This window comes from Macaca nemestrina, chromosome X (assembly GCF_043159975.1).
Source record: "Macaca nemestrina isolate mMacNem1 chromosome X, mMacNem.hap1, whole genome shotgun sequence".
Classification (NCBI taxonomy): domain Eukaryota; kingdom Metazoa; phylum Chordata; class Mammalia; order Primates; family Cercopithecidae; genus Macaca; species Macaca nemestrina.
Genome location: NC_092145.1, coordinates 69,591,483 through 69,611,580, shown reverse-complemented (window position 1 = coordinate 69,611,580; position 20,098 = coordinate 69,591,483). Strand labels below are relative to the sequence as shown.

Here is a 20,098-nt window from a genome sequence, read left to right as displayed (position 1 = left end):
CCCGTCTCTACTAAAAATACAAAAAATTAGCCGGGCGCGGTTGTGGGCGCCTGTAGTCCCAGCTACTCGGGAGGCTGAGGCAGGAGAATGGCGTGAACCCGGGAGGCGGAGCTTGCAGTGAGCCGAGATCGCGCCACTGCACTCCAGCCTGGACAGAGGAGACTCTGTCTCAAAAAAAAAAAAAAAAAAAAAATACCTGACAAATCTAAAATACATTTTTAATTTTAACTTTTAAAAATATGTTATTTGACTTACTTTTTGTTTTAATTAGGTAACAGGGAAAAAGATATATGCTACAAGCCAGCAAATTTTTGGAGCAGTTAAATCACTGTGGACAAAAAGCAGCAAAGAAGAGTCACTCCCTAAACATAAAGAAAAAACTAAGGTAGAGTTTACATGGAGCAAGGCGGTCAACATTGAGTTTTGTTTGGGTGGGTGTTGGCTTGTAATGAGGGTACTGGACAGAGGTCGAGGATAAAATGAGAAAGTAGATGAAGGAATTAGTAAAATGATTTACTTATGAAGGAAAAATCTGTTTGGTAAACAGCTAGGATCCTCTGTCGAAATAGAAGTACCTGCAAAAACAACTGACGTCTTGAAACACTCAGTGCCCTTGCCAACAGAACTCAGCTCTGAAGCGAAGACCAAATCAGAATCCACTTCAGGTTTGTTGGGTATAAGTTAATTTTGTTTTCATTCTTTTCTTAAATAATTTGATTGCATTATCATTAGTGGTTTGAACTAAGATGTATTCTCCCCATAAATATTTTGTCTTTTTCAATCTGTGGTTTGTGTTTCTTTTTAGGTTATGAGGTACTTAGGTACCTGCAATGGCTTTAAATTACCACATAGTTCATAATATAGATCTTTGTATGTGAGTATATAGAGTAGCACCAACACGTTGATTGGGTGAAGCATTTAATATAACTTTATAAATTTGAGCTATTTTATCAGGTGGGGGAAATGGGCCTTTCTAGATTCTGTAATTTTAAAGGGATGAGTCACACCTACATAAAGAAATGTCAGCTTCCATTTTTTTGTGCTATTTACCTATCAGTCTCCCTGTCAATCTTAAGACTGTTTTATTTTTATTAAGTTTAGTTTTATTAAGTTTAGGCACCAAAAGAACTTTCAGCATCAAATAGTAGAAATATCATCAATTATAATACTTATAATGTTGCTGGTATTCCATACTGGCAATAAATACTTTGTGAAACCAAACAGTGACAATTATACTTTCTAAACAAATACTGCCATGATTTTACTGTGATCACAAAGAAGGTGACAGAGTGTTTAATACCATTTTGACAATGTATTCTTATGGATTTGCATAGGTTTATCTATATGTACAATGTGAATTGTAAAACCCGTTGTCTTATTGCAAAGGAAAGGTGACTAACTCAGAGGTTGGGGAATAATAATATCCACCCTGTATCAAACACATACTGTGATGCAGAGAGCTAGAAGTATATTATGTTATTCAGCCCTTACCCACAAAACAAAACAAAAACCTCTGCTGGATCGGTAATTATTCCCATTTTATGATGAAGAGACTGAGACTCAGGGAGCTAAAATAACTTGCCCCAAATCATATAGCTTGTGAGTAGCAGAGTTGTGTTTATGGCCTAGATCTTCTTGACATCAGAGTCTAAGCTCTTTCCATTGTGTATAGGTTATCTAATTTAAAACCGGAATTTAGTCTCTAATTTCAGCCCCCTCCTCTCACTTAATCTTCATAAAAACTGTCATTGAATAACAAACCTGATTTGAGTTTTACTATTTTCCTCTGTCTTCTCTCCTAACTAATCAAGACAAGTTTTAAAGTTTTTAGACTCTCTGACTAATCTGCAGGTGACCATATTCTCACAAGAATATAATGTATGGTCATTTTTCCAAATGCCTGTTAATTCCAAAGTATCTTTATGAAGATGAAACATACTACACCTTAACAGTGGGACCAAAACTTTCCAAAGCTAATGTCTTTTTGTTCACACATCTAGATTCTGGAACCCTTTATTTGCCTGTCTTGGGTGACGTGGTATATGAAAAGCATTCTATCGAGATGATGCAGAGGGAGAAAGAGATGCCAGTGCTACTCATTCTTATCATATATGTCTTGGTCAGTTTGAGCTGCTGTAAAAAATACCATGGACTGGGTGACTTATAAACAACAGATATTTATTTCTTACAGTTTTAGAGACTGAAATTCTGAGATCAGGGTGCCAACATGGTCAGGTTCTGGTGAAGGCCCTTTTCTGGCTTGTAGACAGCCTACTTCTCATTGTGTTCTCACATGGCAGAGAGCAGAGGGAAGCAAGTTCTCTCAAGATTCATAAGGGCACTACTGATCCCATTCACGAACGTTCCACCATCATCACCTCCTCTAATTCTAATCACTTCCCAAAGCTCCCCACCTCCTAATACCATCACAATGGGGGAGATAGGGTCTCAACATGTGAACTTTTGGGGCATACCAACACCCAGTACATAAAAATATATCATTTGGAGTTTATTATACAGTATAACCTTGGGATTCACCATTTCCACGTTTCATATGTAGAATAAAACAGTTTTTTTTCACCATGGGAAACAGTAGTGATTGTGAGCACAGGTTATAGAATAACACTTGAATCAAAATCCCAGATCCAGCATTTACTAGTTCTGTTACCTGGGACAGGTTATCAAACAGTTCAAGCCACAGTCTCCTCATCCAACAAAAAAGGGACAATAACAGTTCTCACATGGTTGTGAGGATTACATGAGATATTGCATGTAAAGCACTAACTACAATGCCAGGGACATACTAAAGGGTATCAGTGGGTATTAAAATATATCATTATTATCATTTGCCTAGAGTAATTAGCCATTTTGATGAGAAACAGATTTTCACTGAGCATACTTAAGGAGCAAGTCACTTACCTAGTGAGCCTAGCCATGGCTACCACTTATCACCATACAGAAGAGATAGGGTGTACTGTCCAACTATATGTTGTGGCTCTGAATATGAGTTTGGTGGTTCTCTACCATCTCATGTACATTAATGGAGAAAATTGTTATTTTGGGAATCACAAATTTAGAAATTTGGTGTCATAGACCTCTTCAAGAATCTGATGAAAGCAGAATGAAATCTCTCACAGTCTTACAAAATTAATGTCCCTCTAAAGCAGAAGTTGAGAAACTATGGCTCGTATGCCAATTCTGACTCGACTCACTATTTTTTTTTAGGTGATAAATATGCAAAACCTATATTCTTTATTTTTTAAAAAAATTCTACTTTAAGTTCTAGGGTACATGTGCACAACGTGCAGATTTGTTACATAGGTATACATGCGCCATGTTGGTGTGCTGCACCCATTAACTCATCATTTACATTAGGTATTTATCCTAATGCTGTCCCTCTCCCATCTCCCCCACCGCAAAATAGGCCCCTGTGTGTGATGTTCCCCACACTGTGTCCAAGTGTTCTCATTATTCAATTCCCACCTGTGAGTGAGAACATGCGGTGTTTGGTTTTCTGTCCTTGTGACAGTCTGCTTAGAATGATGGTTTCCAGCTTCATCCATGTCGCTACAAAGGACATGAACTCATCCTTTTTTATGGCTGCATAGTATTCCATGGTGAGTATTTGCCACATTTTCTTAATCCAGTCTATCACTGATAGACATGTGGGTTGGTTCCATGTTTTTGCTATTGTGAATAGTGCCACAATAAACATATACCCAGTAATGGGATGTCTGGGTCAAATGGTATTTCTAGTTCTAGATCCTTGAGGAATCGCCACACTGTCTTTCACAATGGTTGAACTAGTTTACACTCCCACCAACAGTGTAAAAGCGTTCCTATTTCTCCACATCCTCTCTAGCACCTGTTGTTTCCTGACTTTTTAATGATCGCCATTCTAACTGGTGTGAGATGGTATCTCATTGTGGTTTTGAGTTGCATTTCTCTGATGACCAGTGATGATGAGCATTTTTTCATGTGTCTGTTGACTGCACAGATGTCTTCTTTTGAGAAGTGTCTGTTCATATCCTTCACCCACTTTTTGATGGGGTTGTTTGTTTTTTTCTTGTAAATATGTTTAAGTTCTTTGTAGATTCTGGATATTAGCCCTTTGTCAGATGGGTAGATTGCAAAGATTTTCTCCCATTCTGTAGGTTACCTGTTCACTTTGATGGTAGTTTATTTTGCTGTGCAGAAACTCTTTAGTTTAATTAGATTCCATTTGTCTATTTTGTCTTTTGTTGCCATTGCTTTTGGGGTTTTAGTCATGAAGTCCTTTCCCATGCCTATGTCCTGAATGGTATTGCCTAGGTTATCTTCTAAGGTAAAAGGTTTTAGGTCTAACATTTAAGTCCTTAATCCATCTTGAATTAATTTTTGTATAAGGTGTAAGGAAGGGATCCAGTTTCAGCTTTCTACATATGGCCAGCCAATTTTCCCAGCACCATTTATTAAAAAGGGAATCCTTTCCCCATGTCTTGTTTTTGTCAGGTTTGTCAAAGGTCAGATGGTTGTAGATGTGTGGTGTTCTTTCTGAGGCCTCTGTTCTGTTCCATTGGTCTATATCTCTGTTTTGGTACTAGTACCATGCTGTTTTGGTTACTGTAGCCTTGTAGTATAGTTTGAAGTCAGGTAGCATGATGCCCCCAGCTTTGTTCGTTTGGCTTAGGATTGTCTTGGCAACGTGGGCTCTTTTTTGGTTCCATATGAACTTTAAAGTAGTTTTTTCCAATTCTGTGAAGAAAGTCATTGGTAGCTTGATGGGGATGTCATTGAATCTGTAAATTACCTTGGGCAGTATGGCCATTTTCATGATATTGATTCTTCCTGTCCGTGAACATGGAATATTCTTCCATTTGTTTGTGTCCTCTTTTGTTTCATTGAGCAGTGGTTTGTAGTTCTCCTTGAAGAGGTCCTTCACATCCCTTGTAAGTTGGATTCCTAGGTATTTTATTCTCTTTGTAGCAATTGTGAATGGGAGTTCACTGATGGTTTGGCTGTCTGATTGTCTGTTATTTGTGTATAGGAATGCTTGTGATTTTTGCACATTTATTTTGTATCCTGAGACTTTGCTGAAGTTGCTTATCAGCTTAAGGAGATTTGGGGCTGAGACGATGGGGTTTTCTAAATATACAATCATGTCATCTGCAAACAGGGACAATTTGATTTCCTCTTTCCCTAGTTGAATACCCTTTATTTCTTTCTCTTGCCTGATTGCCCTGGCCAGAACTTCCAACACTATGTTGAATAGGAGTGGTGAGAGAGGGCATCCCTGTCTTTTGCCAGTTTTCAAAGGGAATTTTTCCAGTTTTTGCCCATTCAGTATGATATTGGCTGTGGGTTTGTAAGAAATAGCTCTTATTATTTTGAGATACATTCCATCAGTACCTAGTTTATTGAGAGTTTTTAGCATGAAGGGCTGTTGAATTTTGTCAAAGGTCTTTTCTGCATCTATTGAGATAATCATGTGGTTTTTGTCATTGGTTCTGTTTATGTGATGGATTCCGTTGATTGATTCGTGTATGTTGAACCAGCCTTGCATCCCAGGGATGAAGCCTACTTGATCGTGGTGGATAAGCTTTTTGATGTGCTGCTGGATTCGTTTTGCCAGTATTTTATGGAGGATTTTCGCATCGATGTTCATCAGGGTATTGGTCTAAAATTCTCTTTTTTTGTTGTGTCTCTGCCAGGCTTTGGTATGAGGATGATGTTGGCCTCATAAAATGAGTTTGGGAGGATTCCCTCTTTTTCTATTGATTGGAATAGTTTCAGAAGGAATGATACCAGCTCCTCCTTGTACCTCTGGTAGAATTCGGCTGTGAATCTGTCTGGTCCTGGACTTTTTTTGGTTGGTAGGCTGTTAATTGTTGCCTCAATTTCAGAGCCTGTTATTGGTCTATTCAGACATTCAACTTCTTTCTGGTTTAGTCTAGGGAGGTTGTATGTGTCCAGGAATACATCCATTTCTTCTAGATTTTCAAGTTTATTTACGTAGAGGTGTTTATAGTATTCTCTGATGGTAGTTTGTATTTCTGTGGGGTTGGTGGTGATATCCCCTTTATCATTTTTTTTATTGCATCTATTTGATTCTTCTCTCTTTCCTTATTTATTAGTTTTGCTAGTGGTCTATCAGTTTTGTTGATGTTTTCAAATAACCAACTCCTGGATTCATTGATTTTTTTTTTTTTGAAGGATTTTTTTATGTCTCTATCTCCTTCACTTCTGCTCTGATCTTAGTTATTTCTTGCCATCTGGTAGCTTTTGAATTTGTTTGCTCTTGCTTCTCTAGTTCTTTTAATTGTGATGTTAGGATGTTGATTTTAGATATTTCCTACTTTCTCTTGTGGGCATTTAGTGCTATAAATTTCCCCGTACACACTGTTTTAAATGTGTCTCAGAGATTCTGGTACATTGTGTCTTTGTTCTCATTGGTTTCAAAGAATATCTTTATTTCTTCCTTCGTTTCGTTATGTACCCAGTAGTGCTTCAGGAGCAGATTGTTCAGTTTCCATGTAGTTGTGCAGTTTTGAGTGTGTTTATTAATCCTGAATTCTAATTTGATTGCACTGTGGTCTAAGAGACAATTTGTTGTGATTTCTCTTCTTTTACATTTGCTGAGGAGTGCTTTTCTTCCAACTATGTGGTCAATTTTGGAATAAGTGCGATGTGGTGCTGAGAAGAATGTATATTCTGTTGTGTTGAGGTGGAGAGTTCTGTAGATATCTCTTAGGTCTGCTTGATGCAGAGTTGAGTTCAAGTCCTGGGTATCCTTGTTAACCTTCTGTCTCATTGATCTGTCTAATATTGACAGTGGGGGGTTAAAGTCTCCCATTATTATTGTGTGGGGTCTAAGTCTCTTTGTAGGTCTCTAAGGACTTGTTTTATGAATCTGGGTGCTCCTGTATTGGGTACATATATATTTAGGATAGTTAGCTTTTCTTGTTGAATTTTTCCTTTACCATTATATAATGGCCTCCTTTGTCTCTTTTGATCTTTGTTGGTTTAAAGCCTGTTTTATCAGAGACTAGGATTGCAACCCCTGCTTTTTTTTTTTTTTTTTTTTTGGTTTCCATTTGCTTGTTAGATCTTCCTCCATCCCTTTATTTTGAGCCTATGTGTGTCTCTGCACGTGAGATGGGTCTCCTGAATACAGCACACTATTGGGTCTTGACTCTATTCAATTTGTCAGTCTGTGTCTTTTAATTGGAATATTCAGCCCATTTACATTTAAGGTTAATATTGTTATGTGTGAATTTGATCCTGTCATTATGATGTTAGCTGGTTATTTTGCCCGTTAGTTGTTGGAGTTTCTTCCTGGCATCGGTGGTCTTTAGAGTTTGACATTTTTTTGCAGTGGCTGGTTTCAGTTGTTCCTTTCCATGTTTAATGCTTCCTTCAAGATCTCTTGTAAAATAGGCCTGGTGGTGGCGAAATCTCTCAGCATTTGCTTGTCTGTAAAGGATTTTATTTCTCCTTCACTTATAAAACTTAGTTTGGCTGGATATGAAATTTTGGGTTGAAAATTCTTTCCTTTAAGAATATTGAATATTGGCCCCCACTCTCTTCTGGCTTGTAGAGTTTCTGCTGAGAGATCTGCTGTTAGTCTGATGGGCTTCCCTTTATGGGTAGCCCAACCTTTCTGTCTGGCTGCCCTTTACATTTTTCCCTTCATTTCAACCTTGCTGAATTTGACAATTATGTGTCTTGTGTTTGCTCTTCTCGAGGAGTATCTTTGTGGTGTTCTCTGTATTTCCTGAATTTGAATGTTGGCCTGCCTTGCTAGGTTGGGGACGTTCTCCTGGATGATATCCTGAAGGGTGTTTTTCAAAAGTTGATTCCATTCTCCCCATCACTTTCAGATACACCAATCAAACATAGATTTGGCCTTTTCACATAGTCCCATATTTCTTGGAGGCTTTGTTCATTTCTTTTTCCTCTTTTGTTTCTAAACTTCTCTTCTTGCTTTGTTTCATTAATTTTTCATTAATTCAATCACTGTTACCCTTTCCTCCACTTGATTGGATCGGCTATTGAAGCTTGTGCATGTGTCATGTAGTTCTCGTGCCATGGTTTTCAGCTCCATCAGGTCATTTAAGGTCTTCTCTACACTGTTTATTCTAGTTAGCCATTCATCTAATCTTTTTTCAAGGTTTTTAGCTTCCTTGCGATGGGTTCGGACATCTTCCTTTAGCTCAGAGAAGTTTGTTATTAACGACTTTCTGAAGCCTACTTCTGTCAGCTCGTCAAAGTCATTCTCCGTCCAGCTTTGTTCCATTGATGGGGAGGAGCTGCGATTCTTCGGAGGAGAAGAGGTGCTCCTGTTTTTAGAATTTTCAGTTTTTCTGCTCTGGTTTCTCCCCATCTTTGTGGTTTTATCCACGTTTCGTCTTTGATGCTGGTGACCTACAGATGGAGTTTTTGTATGGATGTCCTTTTTGTTGATGTTGATGCTCTTCCTTTCCGTTTGTTAGTTTTCCTTCTAACAGTCAGGACCCTCAGCTGCAGGTCTGTTGGAATTTGCTAGAGGTCCACTCTAGACCCTGTTTGCCTGGGTATCACCAGCGGAGACTGCAGAACAGCAAATATTGCTGCCTGATCCTTCCTCTTGAAGCTGTGTCCCAGAGGGGCATCCGCCTGTATGAGGTGTCCTGACTCACTATTTTTGTATATTCTGCAAGCTAACCATGATGGTTGAAAAAAATCAAAAGAATAATATTTCATAGCAAGTGAAAATTACATGAAATTTGGATCTGAATGTCCAGAAATGACATTTTAATTGAACATACCCACACACATTGATCTATGTATTGTCTATGGCTGCTCTTACACTACAGTGGCAGAGTTGAGCACTTGTGACAGAGACCATATGGTTCACAAAGTCAAAAATATTTACTACTAACCTTTTGCAGAAAAGTTTGCCAATTCCTCTTCTAGAGAGAGGGGATGTGCCACATATGCATGAGTCATATCTCCCTCATGGTAGTTGCCAGATTTTTTGTGGATTCAGAGACTAAATAGCCAAACTCAAAACCTCTTAAGGGCAAAACCGGATTTCCTACAGTTTTTTGGTGCTGTGGAGACAGAAACTAGTCAGACTGTCAGTCAGAAGCTTGGGAGTGCCATACCTGAACTGAGAGGAACCAGAGGTTAACTGACTCTTACTAAAATTAGAACGCAGCCCAGACCCAGCTCAATGCCTGACTAGATTGAGATAGTAAGTGTTTTGCCCTTTCTAAAGAGATAAAGGGCACCCCTGTCTGGTGCCCTTTATCTTCTGGAGCTTCTACCTTTCTTTTATACAAAATGTCCACTATACAAACAAACAAAATACTAGTTATGCAAAAAGGCAAGAAGATGTGACTGACAGTCAAAAGAAAAAATAAATAAATATAACAATAACAGCAGACCCACAGATGACCTAAATATTGAAGTTAACTGAAAAGGACTTTAAAATAACTATAATTAATACATGAAATAGAAAAAAGAAATGATGGACAAAATGGATGAAAAGATGGAGAATGTCACAGGGACTTGGAATCTGTTAAAAAAAATTCTAGTGGACATTCTAGAAGTGAAAAATACAGTACCCAAAATTAAGAACTCATTGGATGGGTTTAACAGATGACTATATACCAGAAAGCACAGAATTAATGAATTCAAAGACAAATCAATAAAAAATAGCCAAACTGAAGCACACAGAGAAAAAAGGAATGGAAAAGTTTGAGAAAGTACTTTATAGTGACTAGTGTCTTTAAGTATTTGAGTTGCTAAGAAGCTGCATGCTGAATGTTACCCTGATTTTATACACAAGAAACCAAAAGAGAATTTGTAACAATCCTAACTTCACTCTGTAATTTATTAGTTATCTGTCCCCTTTTTTTGTACCTAACTTGCTTAAAATATCAATGAGATAACATGTGAACTAAATTATCACATGTTATTTGAGATATAATTCAGTGATGTCTTATAACTTTGAACATATTTCTTTCCTATTTGTTATAACACCAACTTTTTGAAAAATCTTCTAAAAAGCTTTAAGCAGAAATGGTTCTTATTAGAGAGCAAACATAAAATTGCGAAGGAATGCATTATGATGATTAGGGCATTCAGATTCAAGAAGAGTTTTATGACAGCTTATTCTTTGGGAGGGTAAGAGAGCCCTTAATCCACTCAAGAAATGAAGAAATTTCTAAGAAAGATACAATTCTTAGTTGCTTATAAGAGCATGAGATGAAATGTGTTTTGTGTGTGTGTGTGTGTGTGGTTTTTTTTTTTTTTTTTTTTTGAGATGGAGTCTCACTCTGTCACCCAGGCTGGAGTGCAGTGGTGTGATCTCGGCTCACTGTAACCTCCGCCTCCCGGGTTCAAGCAATTCTCCTGTCTGAGCCTCCCAAGTAACTGAGACTACAGGCACCTGCCACCATGCCCAGCTAATTTTTTGTATTTTTAGTAGAGACAGGGTTTCACCATGTTAACCAGGATGGTCTTGATCTCCTGACCTTGTGATCCGCCCGCCTCGGCCTCCCAAAGTGTTAGGATTACATACTTGAGCTACCACGCCCGGCCTTTGAGATGAAGCTTTTTAAAAAGATAGAAATCAAATGACAGGCTAAGTGGTTCTAAACCAGAGGGATCCATATCACAATTACTTGAGGGTTTTGCGCTGTTTTTCAAAATTCATAGGTCTAGACTCTATGAAGAATTATAAATCTGAATCTCCAGAGGTGAGGCCTCTAAGCAGGTGGATTTTAGGAAGAGCTTTACAGAGGATTCTTTTACATACTACTCTCGCTAAGAATCTCTGTTTTAAGTTGTGAATAAATTAAAATCTTGAAGCCTTTTAAGAAATTTTGAGGAGTGATCTAAAGGCAAAAAAATCTTTCTAATTCAGGAAATTGGTGTAAGGTAGATCTTTCACCAAACTTTGGACAAGAATATAAATTAAGGAAGTATTTAGAAGTGCTAAATAACTTAGTTGATGAACACTGTTAAGCAAATTTGACACATTGAGATTTATATAAAATAATTATTTGTCACATGCCTACTATATAGTGTTTTCTGCTTGATAAAAAAACTTGTTGCACCATTCTTTTCACTTGTACTGAGCAATGGTACCCACCAGATGGCAGTAGAGATACAGCAGAACCATCAGTGGATTCCTAACCATTTTTTTTGCTACAAACTCTTCTCAGAATGTTTTCAAATGCAGAAAGTAAAACACATAGTAATGTATGAACTTCCTTAAGTGTATTAAACAACAGCATCTAACAATAGGTCTAATGACTTTTAATTTTTAAGTAGCGGTGAGTGTGAATATTTTGAGATAATCTGCAACTATAATGTAATAAGATACCTGTGATTTCTGTTGGTGACAAAGAAATCTGAGGCACTGCTGTTACTATTGTGTTTTGTTGCCTGTATTCATTATTGAAGAAAATGTCCATTTAAGTCAGAGGTAAGTGAAAATAATGACAAATTTTCCTCATCCAAGTTAATAGATTACATGAGTTCTATAACATACCCCCAAAGAGACAAGAGGTTAAGAATTTATTCTGTGGAGAGCTGCATTACCTGTACCATCATGAATACTAATTACTTATGAATCTGGTTGTTTGGTTAATATATTTGGTGATGAAGTTACACATAGGTGTGTCACACTGTAAAATACATTTTAGAAAAGATAGGTTTAAGATAAATCATTGTATTCCAATTTCTCTCCTTTGTTTTCGTTATAAAACTGGAAACTAAATTATTTTATGCAGAAAAGGTATGGTTCCCAAATGTAATAAAATTAATTTTAAAATGAATCCTATTTTGAACGTATTTAAAATAAAAACAAATTTCTGAAAAAATGTTTGTAGTATTATGTCATAAAGTAAATATAAAATAGTTGTCTCTTGCCTACTTACCATGCACAAGGTATTATATGCAGCAGTTTGTGTGCATTATCTTGTTTAGTACTAAAACTAGTTGTATGAGATTTTTACTGCTACAAACATCATTTTAAAGAAGAGCCTGGGTTGTTATGTTGGGGTCAGGCAAATGTGGATTCATTCCTGGCTCCACCACATATCAGCCAAATGACTTTGGTCAAGTTACTTAACCTCTCCAAATTAAAATTTTCTTATCTGTAAAATAAGGACAATGTAAAAATAGTATCTACTTCATGGTGGGATTATGAGATAATGCATGAAAATAACTTAGCTGCTTGCCGGGGACACAGGAAGCCTGTCAAGTTCACCAGTGATCCACACTTTGCCAAATCCAGGAGTTGATTCTCAATCTCCATCTTATGCAATCCATCAGTAACCTTTGACACAGGTTAAATTCCTTCCTCCTTCAAACAATATCTTCACTTGGCCTGTGGGATATCTGTTGCTCTTGGTTCTCTTACCTCATTCACTGGCTTTCCACCTTAGTCTTCTTTCCTACATTCTCCTCACCTTTTTAACATCTCCTAATCTTAACTCATTTGTACTCAGATGTTAAGTAAGCAATTCAAATTTAACACATCCAACACTTAATGATTCATTTGTTTTCCCGTAAACCTGCTTCTCCCACATTTTCCTCTATCTCCGTAAATGTCACCTCCATTCTTCCGGTTCCTCAAGTTGAAGAGTTTCGCTCATAAGACATAGTCAATCCATTTAGGAAATCTTGTCCATTCTACCTTCAGCATTATCCAGAATCTGGTACCTTTTCTCCACTTCTACGGCTACCATTGTAACTAAAGCCCTCAGCATGTCTTTTGGAGTGCTGTAATTGCTTTCTAACTGGTCTCCCTGCAGTTTCCCTGTAGTTTCTTTTCCCCATAGCCAAGAGTGATCTTTTTAAAAAACATAGCATCATTCACTCCTCTACTCAAAATTGTCCAGTAGCTTCTCATCTCACTTAAAGCCAAAATCTTTACCATGGCCCTATGTGACCTAGCTTTCCATTGTCTTTTTGATGACATCTCCTATCATTCTCTCTCTCACTGCCTTGCCGCCACCCCTACATACACCACATTTGTCTACTCTGTTCCAGCCATATTGGTTCCTCAGATATACCTCAGGTCCATTACACTTGCTGTCTGCTCATCCTGGAAGGCATTGCCTGCTGGTATCTATAAGGGTGCACACCCTCACCTCCTTCAGTTCTCAGCTCATATATCACCTTTTCGGAAGGCTTTCCCTGGCTGCCCTATTTAAAATTACAGATCACTTAAGCACTCCATATACCCCTCCTTGTTTCATTTTTTCACATAACACTTAACCATCATCTGATATATATTTAATTAGTTTGTCTCACCTAACTCAAATGTTAGGTCTATGTCACCAGAGATTTTTATCTGGTTTGTTCACTGCTGTCTTCCCAGTATGAAAAATAAATTAGTTAAGTGACTAATTTTTTTTTTTTCATTTTAATACTTTATCAGGTGCAACACAGTTTATGCCTGACCCCAAGCTCATGGATCACGGGCAGTCCCACCCAGAAGATATAGATATGTACAGCACTAGAAGCTGAAGTAGACTGCATACAGAGACTACATAGAAAACTACAAGATGTGTGACGTTGCAAATAATGATGAAAAAAATCATGTAATGGGTAACTGATACATAGAGTATTACTTAAACCAAGTTTTTCCCTTACATATCCGAATGTACAATTTGATAAATTACATAAGTGGTTAACAGACAAACTGAATGCAATGCAAACAATGTTAAATGATTGATGAGGAGACTTAGGTAGAAGTATTAGCTTGCATTTGATGACCTTTAAGGGCATTTAAAAAAAAAAAATGAAGACATGAACTCCAGTGAGATTAAAATCTGAAAATACATATATGTATGTATAAAGACATACATATTTATACATATAAACATATATTTCTGCTCTAGCTTTCCCAGACTAATGTCGGTTAAATTAGAATGGTGTGTGGAAAGATGTGTTTCCCTCTTTTTTTTTTTTTTTTTTTTTTCCCGTTTCCTAGAGCTGGAATAAAATATCTATGTTTTATGGGACTTAAGCTTGGCTTTGTCTCTTGGTTTTGTTAATGTTATTCCTCTTAAATATCTGAAAACATCTTTAACTATTTGAGAGGGCCATATGCTACACAGGCTTCCTCATACTGCTTGGCAATCCTTCTACTGGTTCCTGAGTGGTTTACTATTGTTTTCCCTAGAAGAGGTATTACAAACCTTTTATTCTCCTCAAACCTCTTATAACCGTCAAAGTTGACTGTGCCTCCTGTTTCATAGAGAAGAAAGTAAATTATTAGACATGACCATTCCCAACTTCTTCCCATCTACCTTCAAGACTTACCTCTTTTTAGCCATGCATCCCCCTTTCCTAAGACATACTTCTCTTTGTGTTCTTGATCTCATTCGTTCCTATCTAAGACCATATTCCACCCTGTTTAATCTCCAGTCTTTGGTTTCTCTTTTTACTAGTTTCTTTTCCTCCACTTCTACATAGCTGCAGGTGTTCTCTGTCTTAAATCAACAATAACAAAACAAGACAAAAACCTTTCCTTAACTTGACCTCTCCCCTTGAACTATTTTTTCTCTCTCCTTCCTATAATTGTTATACTTCTTTAAAAAGTACTTGTTACTTTTTGACAAAAGTAAATATTATGCCTTTTTTCCCTACTTTCAAGTCCTCTCTGCCTTGTGACATTCTGACCTCCATACCTGCTTAAATTTTTTTGAGATGGGGTCTTGCTCTGTTGTCCAAGCTGGAGTGCAGTGGCACAAACACAGCTCACTGCAACCTCCACCTTCCAGGATCAAGCAATCCTCCCATCTTACCCTCCCGAGTAGCTGGGACTAAGGCACCCGCCACCTTGCCTAATTTTTTTTGTATTTTTGGTAGAGACAGGACTTCACCATGTTGTCCAGGCTGGTCTCGAACTCCTGAGCTCAAGCCTGTGCCTGACTCAGCCTCCCACAGTGTTGGGATTACAGGCGTGAGCCACCGCACCCAGCCCCTACCTGAATTTTTATGTCATTATTGACTCTTCACCACTATCTCCATGAAACTCACTTATCCCTTTGCTTTCTATTTTTCCTGCTTTTGTTATTCTTCATTTTTTTCTCTTGCTCTGAATCCCTTAAATGCTGAGGCTGCTCAAGTTTCATCCCTAGTCCTATTTTCTTTTTTTTTTTTTTTTTTGAGACGGAGTCTCGCTCTGCCGCCCAGGCTGGAGTGCAGTGGCCAGATCTCAGCTCACTGCAAGCTCCCCCTCCCGGGTTCACGCCATTCTCCTGCCTCAGCCTCCCGAGTAGCTGGGACTACAGGCGCCCGCCACCGCGCCCGGCTAGTTTTTTGTATTTTTTTAGTAGAGACGGGGTTTCACCGTGTTAGCCAGGATGGTCTCGATCTCCCGACCTCGTGATCCGCCCGTCTCGGCCTCCCAAAGTGCTGGGATTACAGGCTTGAGCCACCGCGCCCGGCCCCCTAGTCCTATTTTCTCATTCTATATGCACTCTCATTTTCATTTAACAGACTTCACTGGCTTCAGCCACCATTTGTTTTATTATTCATATCTTCAACCTCCATAGCTCTCTAGTGCTGTAGACCTTTATTTCTACTTATTAGTTATATTCATCTAACATCCCATAGATATGCCAATGTCAATATGCCTAAAACAAAATTGTCTCTACCTCCCACTCCTTCAAATCTATTCTACCTTCTCTAATCCTATAATTACTCTCCCTCAAGTCATCATCATCACTTTTCTGGGTTACTGTAGTAGCCTTCAGGCTAATTTGCTCACTGTCAATCTTGCTTTCTCTCATTTCAGAATATGTTCTGCTTGCAGGTGACAGTAAACTAGTTAAGTACTTAATATTATCTTAAGCAAAAAAAAAAAAAAAAAAAAAAAGCCCTATTTATAGCCTAGAATTAGGCAGTATAGGGTTGGGACAGTGGCTTATCGGTGCTATTAAGGACATAGACTTTTTCTCTTTCCACTCTGTACTCTACAGCATGCTGGTTTGTCACCTCATGGTCACAAGATGTCTGCTGTACCTCCAGGGAGCAGCTACACATTCAAAGTAGGAAATAGCAGATAAAAATGTACACAAGATGCTTCTGACTCCCTTTTATCAGAAAAGTAAATGCTTTCTTAGAATCTCCTCAGAAGACCTCTGTGTATATCTCAACCAGTACTTGTCATATAGCCACACACTTAGCCTAAGGAAGATAGGGAGTAGGGAAATCGTGTTTATTTTCCCGTGATGAGGAAGGCAAGGGGTAAGGGGTTGGGAACAGGTCATACAGTGTCTGCTACCCTATTCTTCTAACCTATTTGTCTATTATGACATAGTTGTCTTCCTGACAACTATAATGAATATAGTTGTCTTTCTGAAATCTTTAGTGGCTCATCATTGCTTGCAGAATCAAAGCTCCTTAGTTTGATATACAAGGCCCTTCATATCTGATTCCAGCTTACCTTCTAATCCTATCTTCCCTCTCCTTACCCACCCTACTGCTAATGTGTATTATACTGTCTTTATGATATACCATTTGTTTCTTGAACATGCCTTGCTATTATTGCCTCTTTCTCTGCGTGTGCTAGTGTGTCCTCTTAGAATGTTCTTCCATCTTATCCTGCTCCATATTCTAACTTCTACCCATCCTACAAGTCCAATTCCGGTGTTGTGTTCCCTCTCTCAATCCTCTAGGGTACAATTTAGATGTTCTCTCTTCTAGAGATAGGATCTTGCTGTGTTGCCCAGGCTGGTCTCAAACTCCTGGCCCCAAGTGATCCTCCCACCTCAGCCAACCAGACATAAGCGACTTTGCTCGCCTTTTTTTAAAAATTGAAGGTATATGATATGGTCGGGTATGGTGGCTCACACCTATAATCCCAGCACTTTGGGAGGGCAAGGTGGGTGAATCACCTGAGGTCAGGAGTTCGAGACCAGCCTAACCAACATAGTGAAACCCTGTCTCTACTAAAAACACACACAAAAAAGTACAAAATTAGCTCAGCATGGTGGCGCATGCCTGTAATTCCAGCTACTTGGGAGGCTGAGACAGGAGAATCACTTGAACCCGGGAGGTGGAGGCTGCAGTGAGCATAGATCATGCCATTGCACTTCAGCCTGGGCAACAAGAAGAAAACTCAGTCTCAAAAAATAAACAAATAAAAAATAAAGGTATATAATATGTCTTAGATTTGATGAAATATGAGTGTGTTTGAGATCTGATCCAAGGTTTTAAAAAAATCATTTCAAATACTGGAGATAAATTCTGAGGAGCTTACTTATGAAAAACTAGCAAGTGATAGGTGGTATTTATAGATACGGTACTTACACAATTTATGTAATTAACATTTTCTCACAGACAAGGTTCCTTGTGGATATCATTGAATAATTTTTGTGTAGTTTCTATGCCCATGAAGTGCCTGGTAGGTAGTAGGAATTCACATGTTCTGCTATGCTGGTTGCAGCACAGGACACAAAAGTTAGAATTATTTCAAAGGACTTACACTCTACTAGGAAAGAGGGAAACAGAAATACAGTGTTGTATGTGGTATCTTCCCTAAGATAAGCACAACCAAAGAGCTATGGATGTTCAGAGGTAGAATGTAGTACTGGGATGATGTCAAGGAGGCAGTGGTACTTAAGCTGCTCAAGGTAGGGAAGCAGTTTACTTGCTAGTTTTTCATAAGTAAGCTCTTCAGAATTTATCTCCAGTATTTGAAATGAATTTTTTTTTTTTTTTTTTTTTTTGAGACAGAGTCTCGCTCTGTTGCCCAGGCTGGAGTGCAGCAGCTCGATCTCGGCTCACTGCAAGCTCCACCTGCCGTGTTCACCCCATTCTCCTGCCTCAGCCTCCTGAGTAGCTGGTACTACAGGCACCTGCCACCACGCCCGGCTAATTTTTTTTTTTGTACTTTTAGTAGAGATGGGGTTTCACCGTGTTAGCCAGGATGGTCTTGATCTCCTGACCTCATGATCTGCCCGCCTCGGCCTCCCAGAGTGCTGGGATTACAGACGTGACCCACTGTGCCCAGCCTGAAATGAATTTTTTAAAACCTCAGATCTGAATATATTCAAACACCAATATTTCATCAAATCTAAGGCATATCATATACCTTTAATTAAAAAAAAAAAATGCTGAGCAGAGTTGCTTATGTCTGGGAGGCTGAAGTGGAAGGATTGCTTGAGGCCAAAAGTTTGAGACCAGCCTGAGCAAATAGCAAGATCCTGCCTCTAAAAGCAAACAAACAAACAAATGCTGCTAGTTACGTTTATTCCAACATCAGATACGTCAGACTGTGAAAGAAGAAGCATCTTAAATCTGATGAAATATGGTAGGTAAAAAATAGCGCAAGGCTAAATATAAGTGACTTTTAAGTTATCTGCTCTTTTCGATTATCACTACTGCTACTAGCCATTAGAATATTGGTTTGGATAGGCCACGTGCGGTGGCTCACACCTGTAATCCCAGCACTTTGGGAGGCCAAGGCGGGTGGATCACAAGGTCAGGACATCAAGACCATCCTGGCTAACACGGTGAAACCCCATCTCTACTAAAAATACAAAAAAAAATTTAGCTGGGCATGGTGGCGGGTGTCTGTACCCCAGCTACTCGGGAGGCTGAGGCAGGAGAATGGCGTGAACCCAGGAGACAGAGGTTTCAGTGAGCAGAGATCACGCCACTGCACTCCAGCCTGGGTGACAGAGCGTAACTCCGTCTCAAAAAAAAAAAAAAAAAAAAAAAAAAAAAGAATATTGGTTTGGATAATGGAAAGTTGACTAGAGCTATAAAATCTGTTTCAAAATAAAAGATCTGCTCAAGAATGTGATGATCACTTGCTGTATTGTACAACAAAGTCAAACTGCTGGTAGACTCAGGTGACAGTCAAATGTTGGAGGCTATGTTGGGATGAGTTGTTTCAAGGCCTCTTTCATTCTTCCCATGCCATGTCCAGGAGTTCTTCTCTGTTAAAACTGAAGAGATGCCAGCCCTCCACAGAGGAAAGGTCTAAAGCCCCTCGACTAGTGTAGTAGTCGACAGAAGCCTGGTTCCAAATGGCGACAAGAAAGTGCATGCGGTTACATTGAGTTCTGATGGCTATCTGTTTAAAAACAAACCAGCAAATATTAGTTTCATTTGAAAGTATAATCTTCATTAACATATATATTTTATTGAAGGTCTACTCTATGCAAGACACTATGTGTGAATAATACTTCCAAATATAGTAGTTATCTTTTGAACTTTTCTGTAGCTGTAAAAAGAAAAAAAACTCACTGTTCTGAGCTTCAAAGCCCTCTTTAAAAGCTCAAAACTGATATTTGCAAAGCCTTTATCATATAGAAAAGGTGTACCTATAAGAACACATGTTTTGATATGTTTCCAAAATACAAGAAGATCTTCCTTTTATAGTCTTGTAATATTATACTGTGGGCCTGTTTTTTTGAATAAAAAGGCTTTCTAATCTCCCTCTTTACTTTCACTTGATAGCAAAAAGGGTGTATAGTGTGGTTGTGGATTATATATAAATCAATTTTAATTGACTGTAACTCATATGCTGTATATGATCATCTGATTTGAAAATCCACTTTAATTTGGGTAGAAATTTGAAGTATATGTTGGGGTTATGTTCAAATGGTGAGATTAATGATTTAATTTATGCCCTGTGAATATTTATTGAAGAAAAAGTTAGTGAATAGAATATCAGTACTAACTGTAATACATACCTGACTTAGCCTCTTCAGCATTTCAGCTCCAATACCTAGACCTTTTAAATAGACAATGCAAAATGAAAACTGCAAATTTCACTTAACTAGTCATTTGCTTTAGTTTAAAGTAAGTAATATCTAAAACTCTGTATCTTTTTTTAATATTATTAATAGCTTGTGGAAACACAACTCATGAATGCTTTCATATCCCTTTTTCCTAATTGGAATGAAGTACAGAAGGTCAGAGAAGAGTTTGGGTTTATTTTAAAGATCCGTGAAGAAGTGAGTCTCTGCCACTATTGTCTTATAATGGTGTATTTCTTATCTATTTTTACTGAAAACCACCTAAAATGTAAAAGCATTTTTAAAGATAAAAGTATATCTGTGTGACCAGGCACAATGGCTCACACCTCTTATCCCAG

General features: G+C 38.2%; 2 protein-coding genes across 9 annotated transcripts in view; one reads left to right on the top strand and one right to left on the bottom strand.

The window, feature by feature from the left end:
* Positions 1-20,098, top strand: part of LOC105483650 (apolipoprotein O like) — a 96,774-nt gene that overhangs the window by 68,082 nt on the left and 8,594 nt on the right. For 3 of the 5 annotated variants that reach the window (XM_011744614.2, XM_011744615.2, XM_011744618.2), the window contains 3 exons: positions 272-385; positions 548-665; positions 13,418-13,976. In XM_011744614.2, coding sequence (XP_011742916.1) covers positions 272-385; positions 548-665; positions 13,418-13,506 — 321 coding nt within the window. In that variant the 3' untranslated portion in view covers positions 13,507-13,976. Of the gene's footprint in view, positions 1-271; positions 386-547; positions 666-13,417; positions 13,978-20,098 lie in introns of those variants that run through there. The other 2 variants (XM_011744616.3, XM_011744619.2) reach the window with 2 other exon arrangements.
* LOC105483648 (spermidine/spermine N1-acetyl transferase like 1) overlaps positions 18,797-20,098 on the bottom strand; it is a 131,188-nt gene continuing 129,886 nt past the window's right edge. For 3 of the 4 annotated variants that reach the window (XM_071088876.1, XM_071088878.1, XM_071088875.1), the window contains 2 exons: positions 19,695-19,735; positions 18,797-19,072 (listed from right to left, as the gene is read on the bottom strand). In XM_071088876.1, coding sequence (XP_070944977.1) covers positions 18,902-19,072; positions 19,695-19,735 — 212 coding nt within the window. In that variant the 3' untranslated portion in view covers positions 18,797-18,901. The remainder of the gene's footprint in view (positions 19,073-19,694; positions 19,736-20,098) is intronic. The other variant, XM_011744613.3, reaches the window with a different exon arrangement.